This window comes from Marmota marmota, unplaced genomic scaffold (assembly GCF_001458135.2).
Source record: "Marmota marmota marmota unplaced genomic scaffold, marMar, whole genome shotgun sequence".
NCBI classification, from domain to species: Eukaryota; Metazoa; Chordata; class Mammalia; order Rodentia; family Sciuridae; genus Marmota; species Marmota marmota.
Genome location: NW_026000019.1, coordinates 12,878,475 through 12,901,757, shown reverse-complemented (window position 1 = coordinate 12,901,757; position 23,283 = coordinate 12,878,475). Strand labels below are relative to the sequence as shown.

Here is a 23,283-nt window from a genome sequence, read left to right as displayed (position 1 = left end):
TTTTGCCTCAGCTTCCTGAGTCGCTGGGATTATAGGTATGCAACACCATGTCCATCTTGGAGCACATACTGTGTGCAAGACATTATGTTGAGTATAGGATCTATAAAAATAAAATAGACATAATTCTACCCTCAATATCTCATAGATCTGGAAATTAAGGAAATTGAGACTAGTCAAAAAATTTGAATGTAACATCACATACGTAATGGAGTTAATGGAGTTTTTTTTAATATATGACAGCAGAATGCATTACAATTCTTATTACACATATAGAGCACAATTTTTCATATCTCTGGTTGTATCCATAGTATATTCACACCAATTCGTGTTTTCATACCTGTACTTTGGATATTAATGATCATCACATTCCACCATTTTTAATAGCCCCATGCCCCCTCCCTTCCCTTCCAACCTCTCTGCCCTATCTAGAGTTCGTCTATTCCTTTCATGCTCCCGCTCCCTATCCCACTATGAATCAGCTTTAATGGAGATTTTATTTTATTTTATTTTAATTTACATAAATTTTTAATCAGTCAAGTTAATGAAAAATCAAAATTTCTGAGTTAGTGTATAGCAGCGGAAGTTTAACTTTTGTTGCAAATAATACAGTATTTGGTATTTCCATCATCAACAAGCTATGCTGCAGAAAGAGCAATTGCATTAAATCTTAATTGGGTTTAAATCTTAATAGACTTCATTTTTATCTAACTTAGAGATTACATGACAAGGTTAGGTGACATTTATGTTATTAAAAGTTAAAATATTCCTGAAAGTTGCTGTAAAAAGCACTTGGTGGTGATTACTATGCAGTAGCAGTATTTTGCCCTGATTGGTGCTCTTAAGTAATTTCTATTAACATAGTCATTTAGGGGGATGGATGAGAAAAAAATTGTCATCCATAAATGTGAGGTGAAGATAAGACCACAATACAAATGACAAAAAAATCAATGTCTGTTTCTCATTCTGGTATTCCCTCCTGCTCTCCCCTCCCCCTTTAGTATAATTGATTGAATTCATGTCTACTTAACTCAGGAAAGGGATCTCTCTGACAGTGTTCTCTGAATAATTCTTCACCAATTCTGGATTTTTTTTTTCACCCTTTTGTCTTCCCTTTTTCTGTTGATGCTGTTCTTGTTGTTACTGTATCTTGCTAACATTTGTACTTAAACACTAATTCTCTTTGAACTAGAATTAGTCTTTTGTGACTTTAGTGACTAATGGTTGACATATTTAGCTTATTGTATTAGTCTGCTCAGGCTGCCATAAAAATATACCACAGGCTGGATTTTTTTTTTCAATTTTTTTTTAGTTGTAAGTGGATACAATACCTTTATTTTATTTATATGTGGTGCTGAGGATTGAACCCAGTGCCTCACGGGAGCTAGGTGAGCACTCTACCTCTGAGCTGCAACCTCAGCCCCAGGTGGGATGTTTTAAACAAGAGAAATTTTACTTTTTCAATGTTTGGAGATTTGAAGTCCATGCTTGGTGGGGTTGGCTTCTGGTAAGGCCTCTCTTCCTGACTTTTGCAGACTTGTGTCCTTACGTAGCCTTTCTTCTGTATGTAATGAGGGAGGGAGGACTCAAGTGTCTCTTCCTTTTCCTATAAGGACACCAGACTTATTGGATTAGGGCCCCATTAACCTTAAGGTCTTTTTAAAAAAAAAATTTTTTTTTTTTTTTAATTTTAATTGAGTACATGCTACAAGTCAGGTACTCATTTTTTTTTTTTTTTTGAGTGAGAGAATGAGAGAGAGAGAGAATTTTTTAATATTTATTTTTTAGTTTTCGGCGGACACAACATCTTTGTTTGTATGTGGTGCTGAGGATCTAACACAGGCCGCACGCATGCCAGGCGAGCGCGCTACTGCTTGAGCCACATCCCCAGCCCAACCTTAAGGTCTTATTTAATCTTAATTACTTCTTTAAAGGCCCTGTCTTTTTTTTTTTTAAGCAGTGAATTATTTAAAATTTTGTTTCTTTGCTTAATAGCAAGATATCCATACCATGTTTTTTTTAAGGCCCTGTCTTTAAATACAGTCACAGTGAGCATCAGGATTTCAACATATGAATTTGGAGGAGGCATATATTCAAGCCATAAAACCCATATAACACTCAGTGGTCACTTTCATTTAGTTGATATGTAGATAGTTTTTTTATTTTATTATAAGAAAATAGAGGGATTTTCTATGAAATGTATATTGTTATTGTTGGAGGGAGGAATCCTCTCTCATAGTAGGCTATCTACACCTCAGTTTTTTTCACCTACAAAATAAGGACATTATACTAGATTTTGAACTCTGAAATTCTTTGATTCTCCAATTCAGAGTTAATGTTTTCCTACATTGTTCAGTAGGTATATTTTTGAAAGCATTCTATAACAGAAGTTTATATTCTATAAGTCAGCCTTCTACCAACTTCCCATAACTGGAATGGACGGTATAATCATTCTAAATACCTCTAGATTCTGATACAGTCATTTTAACTAGCTATGCTGGTTAGCTTTTACTATGTATAATGTAGAGGTTGGATGTGACATGTGTTTTTTTTTCTTCTTCTAACATATAAGACCATTTATTTATACAAGTGATTTATCTGTATTCATGAATACCTCTTAATTATAAGCAATACAATAATTGTAGATAGCAAAACTTGAGAATCCCTTTTATACTTCTTTGTCAAGGGAAGTAACCTCAATTAGCATTTTGCTATGCCTCTTTCCAATCTTCTTTCTATGAATGTATAGATGAATATTTATAACCATATTTTTTTATAAATGGAATCATGCTATATATATATATATATATATTTATTCTGTTACTTAAATTTTTTTCCACCACAGTGTGTTGTGGAGATTCTTTCATACATGCCAGGATGTATGTATGTCACTTATTTAAATGATTACTATGGTGTAATGACTATTGTGTTATGTAATATTATCATGATTTGTTTAACCAACCCCCCTTTTACTGGACATCAGTTTGTTTTATCACTTGAAAAAAAATAATGGCCTATGAACATCCTTGATTTTGTTTGTGCAAAAATTCCTTTAGAATATGTTTCCTACATCTGGGATTGAACATACTGAAAATTTTGATAGCTATTGCCAAATTGCCTTCATAAAGGACTTTACAAATTCATTTATCTGTTGACAGGGAGTGAGAATGTTCATTTACCCTCATCTTTGCCAAAATGATAACACTGTTTTGAAGTGTTTCTAGTCTGAGGTTGAAAAATTGTATTTCATTTTTTAAAAGTTGCATCTGTATGACATTTGAATGTTGAGCCTCCTTTCATTGTTGGCCTTTTATTTCTTTTTCTATGAATTGCTGTAATTTGCCCATTTTTCTTATGAACTTGAATGTCTTTTTTAATACTGATTTGTAAGAATTTTTAAAATATATTTTGTATATGAATCCTTTATTTTAAAAGTTGCAGATTATGTTTTCCCTGTCTCTTTTAATTTTGCTTATAGTATGTTGTGGAATGAAGACTTTTTATTTTGTGAAAGTATGAGTCATTCCTTTCATGGTTTTTGTATTTTGTGTAGTGTTAAAAATAACCTCTCCGTTTAAAATCCATTCCTTTCTCACTGACTTGAAGCCCCTTTATCTTAATCTAAATTTCCATATGTATGTAGATCTATTTCTGGACTTTATTTTTTTCTGTTGTATTTTGCTAATTCCTTTACCAATAGTATACTTTCGGTTTTAGTAGTTGACTAGGTCTTTTGAAATCTGAGAGGATAAAGAACACTATTATTCATTTAATTTATTTTGCACAGCTATCCTTACTGGTTTTCGTCTTTTAAATTTGTAGTAATTAGTTATACAATCCTTGCTGTTTTTATTTGTGATTTTCTTCCTCTTTTCTCACAGCTTTTATTTCTTTGGGTTATTTTAACATTACAATACCATCTTCTAATTTGTGGCTATTAAGTTGTATATGAACTAGGAAACTATATAACAGACTGTTGGCATTTTAGATAAAAAAAATCTCTAAAGTGAGGAAATGAAATTGTAGGAAACTGATTCATGGGTAGAATGGTCCCACTTTAATACATGTTTTGTTTTACATGTTTTATTTCTAAGTTCTTAGTAGCATTTTATATAGTATATGTTGCTGAATATGCAGCCTCTATATAAATGACTTATATTAAAATTATTTCAAGAACAGAAACTATATTTAAATCATTTTGCTGAACAACTTAATTTAGTCACTTTATATTAATGAAAGTTGCCTGTTAATAGGAAAGCAAAATATATTATTTTGAACAAGCCCATGTTTTTGATTTTGAATTGTCTTAACAATAGGAAACAAAATTAAAATGAAAAAGGAGGTAATTAAGTAAAATAATCGTAACTCTTCTTGTTTTAAATCAGCTATAGCTAGATGCTGTTATAATATGTGCCACATCTGTTACCATGGAGCTTCCTTAACTCAAGGTCAGCTGTTTTAGAAAGCTGGGGCCTGTTTTATGCTTTAAGAAAGTAATTCTCAGTGGCCTTCAGCAGCTAATTGATTTCATTATTATATCCAAATTATTAAGTTTCATGAAAAACATAAAAGTGGCCATCCCCCCCTTTTCCCTGTAAAATCAATAGAATATCCTGCTTTATGTGCTCAGATCTAAAGCATTTTCTCCATGTCTAGAGAAGTTGACTTGTATACATAAAAATTTTAGACAATGTTAATTTTTTAACAAATATATTTGATATGTTTTTAGAATTTATTTAAAGCTTTTGTTTTTCTTTAAAATATCTGTAGTACTATGAATTTGTATGTATGTGTATATCGCATGTTATTTAGGGAAATACCATTTCCCTTGTTCTCAGGTCATTATTTAAGAGTTCTGGGATTACATTAAGATTTGGGAGACGAGGGGAAGAGAAAGGAACCTGTTTTCTACATATTTCAAGCTTAGAGTACTCCAAGAGATCCAGAAATAAGGTAGTTCTATATTATGATTACCATCTGGAGAGTCTATTTGAATCTCACTGGGGGAAGAAATATACCCTTTTGTTCTTAGGAATCCTGAAGCTACATGTATTTTGTACTTTGGGATTTAGTAGATTGATATTTGTTTTAGTCAGGTTTCCATTAATATGCCATAATACCCGAGAAAATCAATTTAAAGGAAGAAAGATTTATTTGGGCTTACAGTTTTTGAGGTTTCAGTCCATGGTCACTTAGCTCCATTGTTTGTGGGTCAGTGGCAAGGCAAAACATCATAGTGGGGAGTGCATGGTAGAGCAAAGTTGTATACCTCATAGTGGCCAGGAAGCAGAGAGAGAAAAAAAAGTGGCTGGGGACCCAATATACCCTTTAAGGACCACCCTCTCAATAGTCTACTTCCTCCAAGTAGGCACCACCTCCTAAAGCTTCCATCACTTCCCAATAACGCCATCAGCTAGGGACCAAGCCTTCAACACATGAATTATTTGTCAGGGGGTGAGGGAATGGCATTCAAGATCTAGACCATAACAGTATTCAGTAAGACAACACAAATTGGATCAGTGCTGCAGAAACATATTGATTGACCCACACAGTGTTTTAAAAATATCTGAACTAATAGTGTCTCCTAAAAAATTGGAAGATCTGACAAAGTGGGCCCCATATCACCACATGGCAGCAATTAGACAGACGTGTACTTTCTAGTTTGCCAGACTCCATACCACTCCTTATCCTGAAGGTGTCAGTTACCATTTATCACTACACTTGCCGTATCTATTTGCTCAACTCCTTTATGTTACTTATCAAGCTCCTGATACTTTGGAGCATCTAATTTACACTGAGTAGTCTACACTTTTTTTCTGTGTTTCATGAAGCTGAGGTACAAAGACTAGGTAGCAATTTAACATAGAACAAAATCAATTTTTTCCAGAAACATACCATGCATTTATGTCTTCATGCTTTGCTGTTATATTTTTTCTTCCCTGAAATAATTAATTTACTTTCTTGCTGAATGAATCCTACTCAGACTCAGATTATCTCTTTCTATAGATGTTTCTTCCTCTTCTGACATCTTAGAATACTTTTCTTCAACATTAAAAATTTTATTGTAGTAGAGATTTAGTCTCATTCAACTTAAGGGTTGTATTCCTGTGAAAAGACATTTGATTATTCTCTTCTTAATATAATTTACAATTCATTTTCTCTGATAATACATATATAGTCGCCATTTTAAAGACTAAGAAAGTTAGGATGTAAATTTTTATTTTTCTAGTTTTCCAAGTTGGCCTTCTGACATTATATTCAGTAGTTTTTCTTGCCTTTCAGTTACAGATGAGGACACAGTAAAGAGGTATTTTGCCAAGTTTGAAGAAAAATTTTTCCAAACCTGTGAAAAAGAACTTGCCAAAATCAACACATTTTATTCAGGTGAGTAGTTACAAAAGATAATTTCTGTTGCTAGGGAGGGGAGAGATTCTATAAGCACTTTTTAAACTTCCATGTCTATATTGTTTGGTTGAGACTTGCTTTCTTTGTTGTATTGCAATAAAGGAATATTTTGTTTAGCTGGAACAGGACTCATCTGGTTCCTCAGTGTTAAAGTTTTATTTGTCCATTGCCTAGATTCTCTTGTAGTTGTATAGATTTCAGGACCTTTGAAAATCATCTTATCGTTTTACACAGTGCTGAATGATTTTATCATATTACACAGAGCTGAGTTAGCACAGTTCTAGATTATCACTTATGTCAGTTTTTTGCCTTTTCCATTGCCTAGAACACTCATCCCTATCTCTCTAGAGCACTGGTCTCCAGAGTGCTGTCTACAAGATGCCATTGGAATGTTGGAAGAAAATGTTAGAACTTCTACGTACTTATGTCTGACCCTTTAAAATTTCACTTGTATATATATTGCAAGGTACATAATATGGATTAGTAAAACAATATCTTTATGATGAAAAATTTTTAAAACTCTAGAGAGTATTGCCTTAAACATCATAATTCCTGTGAAACCTAGGTGATGATCAGATGGTTTCATTAGTACAGAATCAGAAAAAAAAGTGAGTTAGATTCATAGGGCCATTTCATCCAGACTCTGGGAAAAAATTTACATGTAATCCCTATATTGCTGAGTTTATACCCTAATAACTAGAATACCTATTGGGTATAATATCTCCATGCTTTAAGCAGTAATGAATTCTTAGTCTGTTTTCTATTGCTAAGAACGGTGATACCATGACTAATTTTTCAAGAAAATAGTTTATTTTAGCTAATGATTCTAGAGATCCAAGGTTAAGGAGCCATGACTGTTGATGGCTTTGCTGGCATTGTTTCACAGCAATGCAGAATAATCCATGGCAAGAAATGGGGAACATGCACGTGTATGTGTCTTCTAGTCTTTCTCCTTCTTTTAAAGTCACTAGTATTCAATCACAAGGGCTCAACTGAAGACTTCGTCTATTCCTAACCACTTAATGAAGGACCCACCTCTAAATACCATAGTTGGATTAAGTTCTCCCCCCACACAGTAGGGATTAATCTTCAACATGAGTTTTGGAGGGGACATTAATCTTCAGCCTGCTTTGCTATATTCAAATCATAGCAATGGATAAATAAATTTTGCTCTATATTTTATGATATCAAGCTATAAAGTTGCTTTTTTGGTATTTAATATGCAAATTATATCAATGCTATTTAATATATTATTAAATTAGAAGAGATTTAAATTTTATATCAGCCATGATTATTGAGAATATACCCTCATCTCTTGGCAAAAACTTTGGAAATACCATAATCTTAACACGTATAATCATAAACCAAATACTAGTATGGATTAGTCAAAGGATGAATAGTTTCATGCCTTTACTAGTTTCTTTTTCAGAGGATGATTTTTTTTTTTTTCCCTAGCTTGTCTACAACTTCTGGAAGCATCTTACTCAGGTGTCCTTTCTTGGCAGCCCTTTCAAAGCAGGCTGATTATTCTTTTATGACATAGTGGGAGAGGGGACATGGAGAGAGATTATGAAATGGCAGTAACAAGAACCTGCCAAAACACAAAAAGCTAAGTCCAGCATTCTTTTAGCTACCATTGTTGTTCTAAATCAGTATTTCTGCATATTTGTACAAAAATGGATCTTCTAAGCATTCATTATTTTATAGAGCTTTCTACTCTGAGCTGTTCCTACATTTACATCTGTTGATTTTTTTGGTTGCTCATTGAAAACTTCAGACTCTTGACTTCCAATCCATATTTAGTTCCACTCTACTTTGGCTATATACTCCCATAGCCACACCCATTGCCCAGAATTGCTCTGCTTTAAAATATTAAATCCTCCTGTTCCTTTAGCATCTGTTTTTCAGTCTCATAGAACTCAACTTCTTTAACTCCTTCATTTTTTTCTAGTCAATTATGCCCCTCCCAGAATTAATTCCTTCTCATCAATCATTTTAGCCATTTTGTCCCTTGTGTTTTTAATCCTTTTACCCTCATTGCTTTATATTGCATATGCCTAGCAAAACTAGACCATTATAACCTTTGCCTTTTTCATGCCTACTTCTAGAACTGCTTAGGAAAACAGGAGAACAAATTGGAACCACTATAAATTCATTGTTGCACCCTTAACTGTGTCCTCAAAACTGCCTGTGAATCCTACTTAGTATTCTTTTCCATGTGTTTTTATAAACCTTAACCCATTCTCCTGAATTGTCATCATTGTTATTATTATCGTCATTATTTTTGGTGGTGCTAAGAGTGATTCCAGGGCCTTGAACATGGCAGGCAAGCACTCTACCTGAGCTATACCTCAGGTTCTCTCCTTAGTTGTTGTTGTTGTTTTTTAATTTTTTAAAAATTTGTTCTAATTAGTTATATAGAATGCATTTTGACACATTGTACATAAATGGTCTTCTTAATTCTTTAACTCCACTATCTTCTTCATCATGCTCATTATACCCCCCACATTGCAAATATAAATGAAGGACATCAACTTCTATTGATGGATAATATCATGAATATGTATACCACCTTTCCCCCAAGTACCTATAAACATTCTCATCCTTATGTAATTTTCTCTAATCTTTGTAGAATAGCTGTCCCTCTTTATTTTATAGCTGATCTTTATATCTACTGACTGAATTACAACTCTAAGACTTTGCTCTAGTAATGATTTCCTCTGAGAATGATTCAATATAAATCTATTTAAACTCCTCTTTTTACTGATTTGGTCTTCTTAGCAAGTCACTCCCTTTAAACAAAAGTAAACAAGCAAATTTTTTCACTCTGTATCCTCATAATTATTTTTCATTTACGGCTAGGCTACTTCCTAGTCAAAGGGAACAACTAGTGCAAAGAGAGCCATGAAAAGCTGTGGTATGTATGCATGTCTGTTTTGCTACATTCCAAATACCTAGGGAAGCAAAATAGAAGACAAAATAGAAATATTATTTGCAAATAGATAGGTTTTCTACAAGGAAAAATATGCAGAAGGAATTGCAATGTTCCAAGGACAAATAATTTCCACAATTAGGAGGTAAAAGGATAAGGAGGAGGAACCAGCCTTAGAGAATGAGGGCAGGAATGATAGGCAGAAGAAGAAATGACTAAAACAATAGGTATTTGCATTGGAAAGAGTGTTTAAATTAAGAAAAGGCTATTGGAGGCTTGGTGACACAAGGGCCTGTAATCCCAGAGGCTGGGGAGGCTAAGGCAGGAAGATCACAAGTTCAAAGCCAGCCTCCATAACTTAGCTGGGCCCCAAACAACTCAGTGAGACCCTGTCTCCAAATACAAAAAGGGAAGGGGATGTGGCTCACTGGTTGAGCACTCCTGGATTAGCATTTTTCTTTTACTGTGCTGTTTTTTGGGAAGGATCTCTGATCCTACTTCTAAATGGATGATTTATATCGCAAATTATAGATAATGCCTCTTGGTTTACAAAGAATGTTTATTTTTAGCACTATATAATTTTTATATTTTGAGGTAAAATAAAATACATCCATGTTATGATTCAGTACATATATTCAAATGCGTTTTATGTATGTTTATGTGCATTTATATTTGTGAGTATGCAATATATTTAAATAATTTAAATATTTTTCATGAAAAGATACTTACCCTTACTACTTGCAATATATTGTTTTTCATACTTTTCTGTTTTATTTTTTTAAATGTGGTTATGATTCACTAATTTGGTTTTATGACCCTATAACGGGTTGTAACACTCAATTTGAAAAATGGTGTCTTAGACTAGGCCACTTCTTAAAAATAATTTTAGGCTAGCTATTAAAAATTTGGATGCTGTGATGTATTACATTTTTGTGTGTATTGGCAGGGCTATTGGGGCATATCTCTTGATGTCATCAGAGTAGGTATAAATGGATAGTCTACAGACTGACTTTTTGCCAGGTCAGGAAGTAATGGGTAATATGAAGACATGATTGACAGAAATAGAGTTTGGCACTTGATGTAAACAGTATCATTTTGCTTCTTATTTAGCTGCTTTCTCTAAGGGAGATTGTCTTGTAGACTGTAATCTTCAGACTCTAGGGCACATGAAAAACTATAAATAATATAAGGATAATAAATAATATAGGGATAATATTAACTTACCTCCATCCACTTACATCTACCAAATTATTTATATCTAAAAATGATCAGTTTTTAAGTGATATATGTTCCTCTAAATTACATTTTATTGTTTCTGTTTCTAATCACACTCAAAAAAGCCAAACAAAACTGAATGAAAGTACCTGTCATTATCTACCTATTACAATTTGAATTTTTGAATCTTATGTTGTTTTTTTTTCTTTAGAAGAAGTTTACTATTTAAACTCCCTAGGCCTCCATGTGCTTGCTTATAAAATGAGCAAAATGATCCTAACCCTCTGGGATTCCGCTTGTTAAGAGTCAAAGGCTATATTCAGTCAATATTCAGGAAACCTGATATAAGTTATTGTTTTTTTTATTATGTTGTTGGTTAATAAGGATTGGGCATTTATTTATCTTAATAGATAAAGTATTTTAGTATTTGAATACCACCAGAGGAGCAGGGAATTTTAAAAGGAGGGGAGCCTTTGTGGTAGAAACATTACTAATCTGTGACTAAGAAGTCTTCTTGGTATATTTGGTATTTGAGTTGTAGAGTATCAAGTGGTAAGAATTTCAGATGAAAGCAGTATAAACATTGCTTGTAATATAACAAGATTAACTATCTTGAATCATCTGTGATAGGTGAACATTCTTATAGGCTTCAACACTGAAGTCCGTAAATTGAATCAGCAAGATAATAACATTGCAAGACTAGTAGACAAGTAATAAAAGTATTCTTAGACACTAACTTTATTTTATAAAGAATTATTTTTTACTTGCTTAAAAATATAATAGCTTTGCTCTTCAGAAAATAGCTTGTAATTCTGAAATAACTGTTTTCTAAAAGCAAAGAACAGGTAAGGTTGGTTAACTTTTTTTAGTGCATTATGGTTAAACATAATAGTTGGGTTCATTTTGATATATTCATAAACACATGTAACATGGTTTACTCCATTTCACTCCGCAGTACATTCTTTTTCCTTTCCCTCATCCCTTCTCCTAATCATCTTCCTCTACTCTATCAGTCTTCCTTCTGTTTATTTATTTGTTTAATTGGTACATTAGAGTTATATAAAATTGGGATGAATTGTGATATATTCTTACATGCACATAGAACTATTTGGCCAACTTCATTTCCTACTTCTTACTCTTTCTTTTCCTTCCTCCCTTTCCCCCTTGGTCTCTGCCTTTGCTGATCTCCCTTCTGTTTTCATGAGAGCCCCCTTTTTATTCTTTCTCTCTAGGTTCCATATATGAGAGAAAATACCCAACCTTTGACTTTCTGAGTCTAGCTTATTTCACTTAAGCATGATATTCTCAAATTATATCCATTTACCAGCAAATGACATGAATTCATTCTTTTTAATTTTTTTTGTTTTAATTAGTTATACATAACAGTAGAATGCATTTATACACTTTGATATACATAGATGGGATATAATTTCTAATTTTTCTGAGTGTACATGTTGCAGAATCATACGGGTCATGCAGTCACATATATACATACAGTAATAATGTCTGTTTTATTCTACTATCTTTCCTATCCCCACATCCCCTTTCTTCCCCTCCCATCACTTCCCTCTACCTAATCTAAGGTATGCTATTCTTCCCTAGTGCTCCCAACCTTATTGTGAATTAGCATTTGCATATTAGAGAAACCATTCCGCCTTTGGTTTTGTGGGATTGGCTTTCAAAGAAGAATTAACACCAAGACTCCTTAAAGTATTCCATGAAATAGAAAAGGAGGGAACCCTTCCAAACTCAGTCTATGAGGCTAATATCACCCTGATACCAAAACCAGACAAAGACCATCAAGGAAAGAAAACTTTGGACCAAAATCCCTGATGAACACAGATGCAAAAATTCTCAATAAAATTCTGGTAAATCGCATACAAAAACACATTAAAAAAATAGTGTGCCATGATCAAGTGGGATTCATCTCAGGGATGCAGGGTTGGTTCAATATATGGAAATCAATAAATGGACTTAAAAACAAGAACCATATGATCATCTCAATAGATGCAGAAAAAGCATTTGACAAAATACACCACATCTTCATGTTCAAAACACTAGAAAAACTAGGGATAGTAGGAACATACCTCAACATTGTAAAAGCTATATATTGCTAAACCCAAGGCCAGCATCATTCTAAATAGAGAAAAATTGAAAGCATTCCCGCTAAAAACTGGAACAAGACAAGTATGTCCTCTGTCACCACTTCTATTCAACATCATCCTTGAAACTCTAGCCAGAGCAATTAGACAGAAGAAAGAAATTAAAGGGATACAAATAGGTAAAGAAGAACTCAAACTATCACTATTTGCTGATGACATGATTCTATGTCTGGAAGATCCAAAAAATTCCACCAGAAAACTTCTAGAACTAATAAATGAATTCAGCAATATAGCAGGATAAAAATCAATAATCATAAATCAAACACATTCATATACATCAGCAAAGAATCCCCTGGAAGAGAAATTAGGAAAACTACTCCATTCACAATAGCCTTAAAAAAAAAAAAAAAAAAACCTGGGAATCAATCTAACAAAAGAGGTGAAACCTCTACCATGAAAACTATAGAACACTAAAAAAAGAAATTGAAGAAAACCTCAGAAGATGGAAAGATCTCCCATGTTCCTGGATTGGCAGAATTAATATTGTCAAAATGGCCATACTACCAAAAGCATTATACAGATTTAATGCAATTCCTATTAAAATCCCAGTGACACTCTTCATAGAATTAGAAAAAGCAATCATGAAATTTATTTGGAAAAAATAAGAGACCCAGAATACCTAAAGCAATCTTTAGCAAGAAAAGTGAAGCAGGAGGCATCATAACTATACTACAGAGGTATAGTAATAAAAACAGCATGGTATTGGCACCAAAATAGACTTGTGGTACAGTGGTACAAAATAGAGGACACAGAGACAAACCCACATAAATATGGTTATGTCATACTAGAAAAAAAGGTGCCATACTAGACAAAGGTGCCAAAAACATTCACTGGAGGAAAGATAGTCTGTTCAATAAATTGTGCTGGCAAAATTGGAAATCCGTATGTCACAAAATGAAATTAAACCTCTATCTCTCACCCTACACAAAAGTCAACTCAAAGTGGATCAAAGACTTAGGCACTAGAACAAGAGACCCTGCACCTAATAGAAGAAAAAATAGGCCCAAATCTTCACCATGTTGGCCTAGGATCTGACTTCCTTAACAAGACTCTTAAAGCTCAAGAAGTAAAATCAAGAATTAGTAAATGGGATGGATTCAAGTTAAAAAGCTTTTTTTTTTTCCTTTAGCAAAGGAAACAATAAAGTGAGGAGAAAGCCTACAGATTGGGAGAAAATCTTTACCACAGCCACCTCCATTAAAGCATTAATCTCTTATTTATTATTATTTTTTTTAAGGGCTGGGGACCTGGCAAAAAGAAATTTTTTTTTTTTTTTTTTAAGTTGTAGGTGTACACAATAGCTTTTTGTGTGGTGCTGAGGATCAAACCCAGTACCTCACACATGACAGACAAGCACTCTACCACTGAGCCACAACCCAGCCCCTAATATCATTCTTTATGACTGAGTAGAACTCCATTGTGTATATATAACACATTTTCCTTATCTAATTGTCTACTGATGGATACCTATAACTTGACTATTGAGGATTGTGCTGCTATAAACATTGTTGTGCATGTATCACTATAGTATGCTGATTTTAATTCTTTTGGATAAATACTGAGGAGTGGTATAGCTAGGTCATATTTTGGTCTCATTACTGTTCTTTTGAGAAATCTCCATATTGCTTTCCAAACTAATTGTACTAATTTGCAATTCCACCAGCAATGTATAAACTACCATACTTTTTCCCACATTTTTGCCAACAATTTTCATTATTTAGATTCTTGATGATTGCCATTGATGAAATCTCAAGGTTTTTTAATTTGCATCTCCCCAGTTTTGTATGTCTTCTTTTGAGAAATGTCTTTTTAGATCTTTTGCCCATTTACTGAGTTGGTTATTAGTTTTTTTGGGGGGGGGTTAAGCTTTTTGAGTTTTTTATATATTCTTGTTACTAATCACCTGTAGGAAGAGTAGGTGGCAAAGAATTTGTTCTGTTCTATATATTCTTTCTTCATGCTGTTGATTCCTTTTTTTATTATTATTTGATTTTCACACTATTTTTTTAAATTTTTTTTGTTGTGCAGAAGCTTTTTATTTTAATGCCATCCCACTTATTGATTGTCGACTTATTTTTTGAACTTCAGGAGTTATTAAGGAGGTCATTACCTGTGCCAGTATATTGGAGTTATGTTTTCTTCTAGAAGTTACACTGTTTCTGTTGCAATTCCTAGGTCTTTACTCCACTTTGAGTCAATTTTTGTACAGTATGAGAGGTAGGGATCTAGTTTCATTCTTCTACATACAGTCTTCCCAGCACAGGGCTATTTTTTCTCCAGTGTATGCTTTTGGCATCTCTGTCGAGGATCAGATGACTCTGGATTTTTCTGTCTTCTAGTCTCTTCCATTCATCTTTGCATCTGTTTTTATGCCAGTAGCATGCTATATTTATTATCTCTGTAGTATAATTGGAGATCAGTCTCACTCTTGCTACTCAGGATTACTTTGGCTATTCTAGATCTTTTGTTCTTCTCTATAAGTTTTAGGAGGATTTTCCCCTCTGGTTTTGTGAATAATGTCATTGGTATTTTGATAGGGATTGCATTGAATCTATAGATTGCTTTTGATAATATGGCCTTTGTGACAGTAGTAATTCTGCCTATCCATGAACATGGTAGGTCTTTCCATCTTCTAAGGTCATCTTGAATTTATTTCTTTGCTGTTTTATAATACTTTTCATAGAGATCTTTCACTTTCTTAGATTTATTCCTAAGGTTTTTGTTTTGTTTTGTTTTGTTTTTTTTTGAGGCTACTATGAATGGAGTAGTTTTGATTTAGTTTTTGACAGATTCATGGTTGGAGTACAAGAAAGCTATTGATTTTTGTATGTCGATTTGGTATCTTCCTACTTTGCTGAATTTGTCAAATCTAGAAGTCTTCTGATGGACTTTTTTGGGTCCTTGAGGTATAAAATCATGTCACCAACAAACAGAGAATTTGACTTCTTTTCCTGTTCACATCCCTTTAATTTGCTTCTGTGTTGTCTGATTGGTCTGGTTTGTGTTTCAAAACTGTATTGATTAGGAGAGTTGAGAGTTAACATCCTTATCTTATTCCTGATTATAGAGGAAACGTTTTCAGTTTTTCTCTGTTCAGTATGACATTGGCTTTGGGTTGTCACATACAGACATTAACATGAGAAATAAGTTCTTCTGTGACTAGTTTATTCCATGGGTATGAACTCATGGCTTTGTTGCCTTTGCTATGTAAATAGTTTCTTTAAAAGCAAGACTACGTGGAATACCATGATAGTGGATAAGGCTTGCTTATTATTATTAGCCCATGTGAGGCCTGGTCAATCCCCAGTACTGCCCCAAAAAAAGGAAAGATACTGAAAGAAAGAGAGCAATGAATAATAAAGAAGCAATGCCAGACAAGACAACAGTACTAAAGATTAGGGTAAGACAAGATCATATAACAGTAAAAAAAAAGGAAGGGAAGAACTTGAGAAAGGAGTCATAAATAATGCTTTTTATTACATAATCATTAACATCATTATTTACTGAGTGCTAAGTTCCTTGTCATTTTTCATTTTTGCAACCATTTTATGAGGGAGTTAGCATTCTCTCTTTCACCTATGAAAGGAGTAGAAAAATTGAAAAAAAAAATCTCTAGACTAAAATTGACTAGTTAATGAGTCAAAGATTTGAAACCACATTTACCTATTTCCGGTATGTCCTTGGAAGTAAAGTTACAGAGTTTTATTCTTAATTGCTGTAATTGTTTGTTTTTCTGTTTTTTCCCCCCCCCCAGAGTATTATTTTTAAATACAGTTGACCTTCCACGTCAGTGGGTTTGCATCTATGAATTTAACCAACCAATTATAAGTCCAAAATATTTAGGAGGGCTGGGGGTGTAGCTTAGTGGTAGAATGCTTGCCTAGCATAAGTGCAGCTCTGGGTTCAATGTCCAGCACTGCAAAAAGAAATATATATTTTTTAAATTAAATATTTTAGATATGTAGCTATAAATAGGTAAATATTTGGAGAAAATAGCATCTGTACTGAATATGTACAGACATTTTTCTTATTTCCTAAATAAAATACAGTATAATGAATAATTTACATTGTATTAGCTTTTACAAGTAATCTAGAGACACTTTATATTATGGGAGAGGACTGAGGATATAGCTCAGTGGTAAAGAGCTTGCCTCGCATGTATGAGGCCCTTGGTTCAATGCTCAGCACTGCAAAGAAAGAAAGTACTTGGGAAATAAATTGTATGTTATATGCAAATACTATACCATTTTAAATGATACTTGAGCATCTACAGATTTGGGGTACCACAATCATTTCCCCACAGTCATTTCCAGTATGTCCTTGGAAGTAAATACTGAGGGATACTGAGGGACAACTGTATAAGCACATACATCCAGATATACCTAATTTTTTTAAACACATAATTTTTTAGTTTTGGTCTTTTCCTAGAATACCTGCTTTAGAGAAGTAATAATACATGGTAGGAAATACAAGATTAAAAACCTAAAGTCCCAAATTCTAATCCTGTTTCTCCACTAAACTGTACAACCAGAAACATTTCATATTAGTTTTTTAAAATTAAGATATTCTTTTAAAATGTATAAATCAGTGGTTTTATTTTTATTCACAAGGATATACAACCATCCCCATGATCTAATTCCAAAATATTTTCATCATCCCCAAAAGATGCTACATACCTGGTAGCAGTCATTTCCCAATATCCTTGTCCCCAAGCCACTGGCAATCACTAATCTATATTCTGTCTATGAATTTCTGTGTTCTGGACATTTCATATAAATGGAATAATACAATATGTGATATTTTGTGTCTGGCTTCTTTCACAGCATATCTTCAAGGTTTACCCAACATAACATGAATTAGTACTCATTTTGGCTGATATTCCTGTGAGAGACTGTGTGTGTGTGTTTGTGTGCACGTGCACACACTTCATTTTGTTTATCCTTTCATCAATTAATGGACATTTGGATTGTTTCCACTTTGGGCTATTGTGAATGCAAGTTTGTGTATTTGTTTGTTTCAGTGTATGTTTTCCGTTTTCTTAGGTAATATACCTAGAAGTGGAATTGCTAAATCATATCGTAATTCTGTTTTACTTTTTGAGATCAGTCAAACTGTTTTTCAAATTTCAGAATGGAGGTACCATTCTGAATTCTGACTCTTAGTAACTCTTTACATTTTATTCTTCATCTGTATAAAGAAAGGGTACTAGCATTTTTGTTTGAAGGGAATTATGGGGTAGAATGAAAAATATATTACATTAAAATATTTTTTCTATCCAGTTCTAAATATTACATGTAACATTTTTCCTCTAGAAATTCTAGGAAAGCAAATTATAATTATTAATAAAACTTCATAAGCCAGTGAGAACTCTTATTATCAAATATTTACCTTAACTGATTTGACAATTCTGTTTTATTTCTAATAGAGAAACTCGCAGAGGCTCAGCGTAGATTTGCTACACTTCAGAATGAGCTTCAGTCATCACTGGATGCCCAGAAAGAAAGTACTGGTGTTACTACACTGCGACAACGCAGAAAGCCAGTCTTCCACCTGTCCCATGAAGAGCGTGTCCAACATAGGAATATTAAAGACCTTAAACTGGCCTTCAGCGAGTTCTACCTCAGTCTTATCCTGCTGCAGAACTATCAGGTACTTAGATTCTCATCTTGGAGAATTGTATTTTTAAGTAAATGAGAAATTCTAATAGAACTATCTTGAACTATATCAATGAGTCAATCCAAAAAGGAAAGTCATTAGCATACATTTATTCTTGATGTTCTTATTGGGATTTTAGATGTCCTTATTGACTAAAAACCATGGAGCAAAAAAATGGTAGGAAAGACTTGTATTTTTGAACATTAATTTTCTAAAAAGCATTCTACATGAGGGGTTATCCCTTGACTCAGGGACTAACAGTTTACGCTCTATTCTTTAAAGCAGTTCTGGTAGTATCTATCTAACCATTTTGGGCTATGTAAGAGCATTTATGTTCCTACTAACCAATAGCAAAATTTCCACAAAAAAATTTGAACAGTTAACATTCCTGCAATTAGCACTAATAAAACAAAAGATCTTGACTTTTTCAGATTGCCACTAACAGAATCCTTTCAATTTTATTGTTCACAGACTTCAGTATAACCATATTAAAAGAAAAAATCTAAAGAGAGGAATTAAGTCACAGCAGATGTGTTGAGACTGAACATCTCGGCTGTTAGATCACTTAATATTTTAAAAACCTGTCTGAAAAAAATTGAACTTCCAAGTATGCTAAATTATGGAAATACAGAGCATTTATTCATTTATAATTTTTTATAAGTTTGTTCACATAGTTAAATTATAAAAGATTATTGAACAAAAAATCTGTTTTCAGGGCTAGGGTTGTGGCTCAGCGGTAGAGTGCTCACCTAGCACATGCAAGGCCCTGGGTTCAATTCTCAGCACCACATAAAAATAAAATAAAGACATTGTGTCCATCTACAACTAAAAAATAAAATATATTATTTTAAAAATCTGTTTTCAATTATAAACTTCTAAATAAGCAAATGCATCTAATTAGATCTGGTGTACGTACTATTTGTTTTTCATTTTAGTCTTGTGATTATTGTATTGAGTGGTTAAGACCATCATAGGATGGTATAACACGTAAAAAGTAAAGATAGTTCAACAAAAGTATTGCCTGAGATAAGAATTCAAATTTTAAAATAAAAAATAATTAAAGTCCCATATTTATAGTAATCTGTCATTAATGCATATACTTATTTCTAACTTGCCCCCTCATCATTCTACCTTCTTTGATGATTTAATATTTTATCATTTAAAGAAGAACTCAATTGGAAAATAACAGTAGAAAAGAAATAAAATATGTATAATGATAAACTCCTTTGTTTTGAAACTTTATCCATAGCTTTATAACTTAATTTTAATTTTTAAATTTATAGTTCATAACTTAACCTTTAAAAGAAACAAAGTACTTTCCCATATGTTATAAAAACAGTATTTCATAGTTCCTTAACATGCTTTTATGTTTCAGGAAAATACCCTGTTAAATTTTGTTGTATCAATTTTTTCCAGCAACTTTTGTTTGGGAAATTTTAAAAAAGCTTCTTGGGAAAACAAAAGTAATTGTTAATCATGAAAGTTCTGCTCTCGTCTCTATTCTTTGGGGGTTTCTATGCTATAAGAGTACATTTATTTTGAGAATCAGGGAAAAGGGGAAATTAAAAGCAGTGTCCAAGTTATAATATGTGTACCCCAAGGAGAGTTTAATATCAAACAGTAAAATATGGTAAGAAAAAAATTTTTTTTCCAGTGGTAGGAATTGAACCCAAGGCCTCACAAGTACTAGGTAAGCACTTTACCACTGAGTTACACTCCCAGCCTGAGAGGGAAAAAAAATCTTAAAAATACGAAAGCAGAGCTTATTTTGGAGTATGTGCTCATTCTTTTTTATTAATGAAGTGTGTAATCATCAGATTTGAGAGATGTTTAGTTTATAGATCTAGCCTTAGAAATCCATGATTTCTAGCTTTTTCAAACAATGGGCAAACAACAACAGAATTTGAAAATGTGGAAAAGTTTAGTGTTTATACTATTTTTATACTATTTTTTCCTCAATTTCTGCACTATCAACTGAGTTCATTTCTTCCTTCCTACTGACTTTTGCATTCCTATCCCCAATCTGAGATAAATGAAAGGAAAAGGAAAGTTGAGCAAACTAAATGAGCATCCATTTTCCTTGCACGTGCTTACATGGGTTACCTGATAGAAGAGAAAATGTACTTCTATACCAGTCCTTCAAAAAGCAAAGTACTAAATAAATGTGTTCTGAGCATAATAAATAAAAAGCATTTTCTGAAAATATTTTTGACCGAAGCAGTAAAGTAACATAATTAAGCTAATTTGACAATAGTTGTATATAAAAAATATGAAAGTAAAAATGTTGGGCTGGGGTTGTGGCTCAGTGGTGGAGCACTCACCTAGCATGTGTGAGGCTCTGGGTTCAATCTTCAGCACCACATAAAAATAAATAACTAAAAATAAAGTCATTGTGTCCATCTACAACTAAAGAAAACTATTTTTAAAAATGTTTTCAGTTTAGGTCTTTAATTTACTTGGAAGGGAAATTGTTGGTAGTTCAGTATCTCTTTGTGTGACTAATAACATACTACTTTGAAATGAGTGAGTGAAATAAGACAGAAGAATCTTATCATTTTAGTAGTTAGTACTTTTATGAAAACATTGCTATCTCCCTGGGTACTCAATCTTTATCCAGTCACCTCTGTCAGTGCTTAGTGATTTTTATTTTTCATCTTTTTTGATGGTGAAGAATTACAGTTGTATTTCTGATTTTTTTTTTTTTTTTCTGTAGAATTTGAATTTTACAGGGTTTAGAAAAATCCTTAAAAAGCATGACAAGATCCTGGAAACTTCTCGTGGAGCAGATTGGCGAGTGGCTCATGTAGAAGTGGCTCCATTTTATACATGCAAAAAAATCAACCAGCTCATCTCTGAAACTGAGGTATAATAATCCTACCTTTTTAAACTCGTTTTCAATAACATTCATGTCTTACTTGAAAGAAAGAGGTCTGCGTTTCTATTCTTTTGTAAATAGTTGTTAGCTTTGGATATGTATAGTCTTACTTGTGATTTGTCTTCTTTTGCTATATGTCAGTGTACATTAATCAAGAGGTTATCAAAATATAGTTTATAAGAATGGTACAGAATTATCTATGCATTACTAAAGTATAGAATAACTTGTGTTGAAATTTAATAATTTGTTTCTTTAGGCTGTAGTGACCAATGAACTTGAAGATGGTGACAGACAAAAGGCTATGAAGCGTTTACGTGTCCCCCCTTTGGGAGCTGCTCAGGTTAGTATTTGCTTCTGCTTGTTTAATAATCAGCACAATCTGGTTGTTAACAGGCATTATTACCTTACATTTTTTTGAGCCAAAACTTATAAATAGTTGTTACTATTGTTGTTCAAGTTTTTAAACAACTAGATGTCAGCTTTTGCTTCATGACAAATTTAAATTCCTTCCGGCTTTTCTGTTATTCTGTACTCCTTCTCTTGTTTACTCTTATTAACATGTGAACTTCTTGGTCTCATTAAACCATTAAGATGAGATTTTTTTGATGGTATGGAAGGTTTAGATAATGAAACATGTCTGTATCAAAAACAAGTCTTAATAAATTTAAAAGAATTTAACTGATACAAGGTATCTTCTGTGACCAGAGTGGAATTGAACTAATAACAGAAAAAACTTCCAAAATCTAATAAAAGATATCTATGAAAAAACCTAGAGTTACTATCAAACTTAGTGGTATAACACCAAGAACTTACTCCCCAAGACTAGAAATAAAAATACATATTTACTCTTACTACTTTTAATCCAACATTGTACTGACTTAGCCAATGTGATATGGCAAGAAAAAGAAATAAAAGGCATTCAGATTTTTATATAGAAACACATATTTTACATTATGTGTTTCTATATAGATAGGAAGAAGTGAAACTAGTGAATTGGGTTTTTGTTGTTTGTTTGTTTTGCCAGTAAAAAATCCAGTGTAAATTTTCCCCATGTAAAAAATCCAGTGAATCTATAAAATAGCTATTAGAATCAATAAGAGAGTTCATCAGGATTACAGAATACAGTATCAATTTACAAAAAAAAAAAATCAGTTGTACATCTGTGAATTAGGAAGAATAGTTACAAATCACTGGGTGTGGTGGAGCACACCTGTAATCCCAGTGGCTTGGGAGGCTGAGGCAAGAGGATCACTAATTCAAAGCCAGCCTCAGCAATGGCGAGGCACTAAGCAGATCAGTGAGACCCTGTCTATAAATAAAATACAAAATAGGGCTGGGGATATGGCTCAGTGGTCAATTGCCCCTGAGTTCAATCCCCAATACCAAAAAAAAAAAAAAAAAAAAAAAAAATTACAAAACCAAAACTTTTTAAATAATTCTATTTATAATATCATCAAAATAGAAAATATTTTGGAGGAATTCTAACAAAAGATGTAAAAGATCCTTATATTGAAAACTATAAAACATTGTCAACCTAAATTAGAAACATCATGTTTATGTAGATTTAATGGGTATACCCAGTTTTTTTAAGATGTTATTTCCTAAATTGATTTATAGATACCAACAATTCAGCTTAAAAAGTTTAGCAGGCGGCATTTTTTGTGTATGCATATAAAAATTGGCAAGCTAGTTTTAAAGTACATATGGATATTCAGGGAACCTAGAACAGCCAACACAACTTTGAAACAAATAAGTTAGAAGATCACACTACCTACCTTGTATCAGAGCTTATTATTAAAACTGCATTAATCAAGAGTGTGAGCCAATCATAGTGGCACACACTTGTAATCCCAGTAGCTTGGGAGGCTGAGGCAGGAGTTTGGCAAGTTCAAAGCCAGCCTCAGCAACTTAGCGAGACCCTACTAAGTAACTTAGTGAGATCCTGTCTCAAAATAAAAAATAAAAATGGGCTGGGGATATGGCTCAGTAGTGAAGTACCCCTGCCTGGGTTCAATCTCTGATACCAAAAAAAAAAAAAAAAA

At 33.0% G+C, this 23,283-nt stretch overlaps 1 protein-coding gene across 1 annotated transcript in view; it reads left to right on the top strand.

The window, feature by feature from the left end:
• Xpr1 (xenotropic and polytropic retrovirus receptor 1) overlaps positions 1 to 23,283 on the top strand; it is a 172,470-nt gene that overhangs the window by 86,302 nt on the left and 62,885 nt on the right. The window contains exons 3-6 of the mRNA XM_015491740.2: positions 6,280 to 6,381; positions 18,137 to 18,360; positions 21,080 to 21,229; positions 21,498 to 21,581. Coding sequence (XP_015347226.1) covers positions 6,280 to 6,381; positions 18,137 to 18,360; positions 21,080 to 21,229; positions 21,498 to 21,581 — 560 coding nt within the window. The remainder of the gene's footprint in view (positions 1 to 6,279; positions 6,382 to 18,136; positions 18,361 to 21,079; positions 21,230 to 21,497; positions 21,582 to 23,283) is intronic.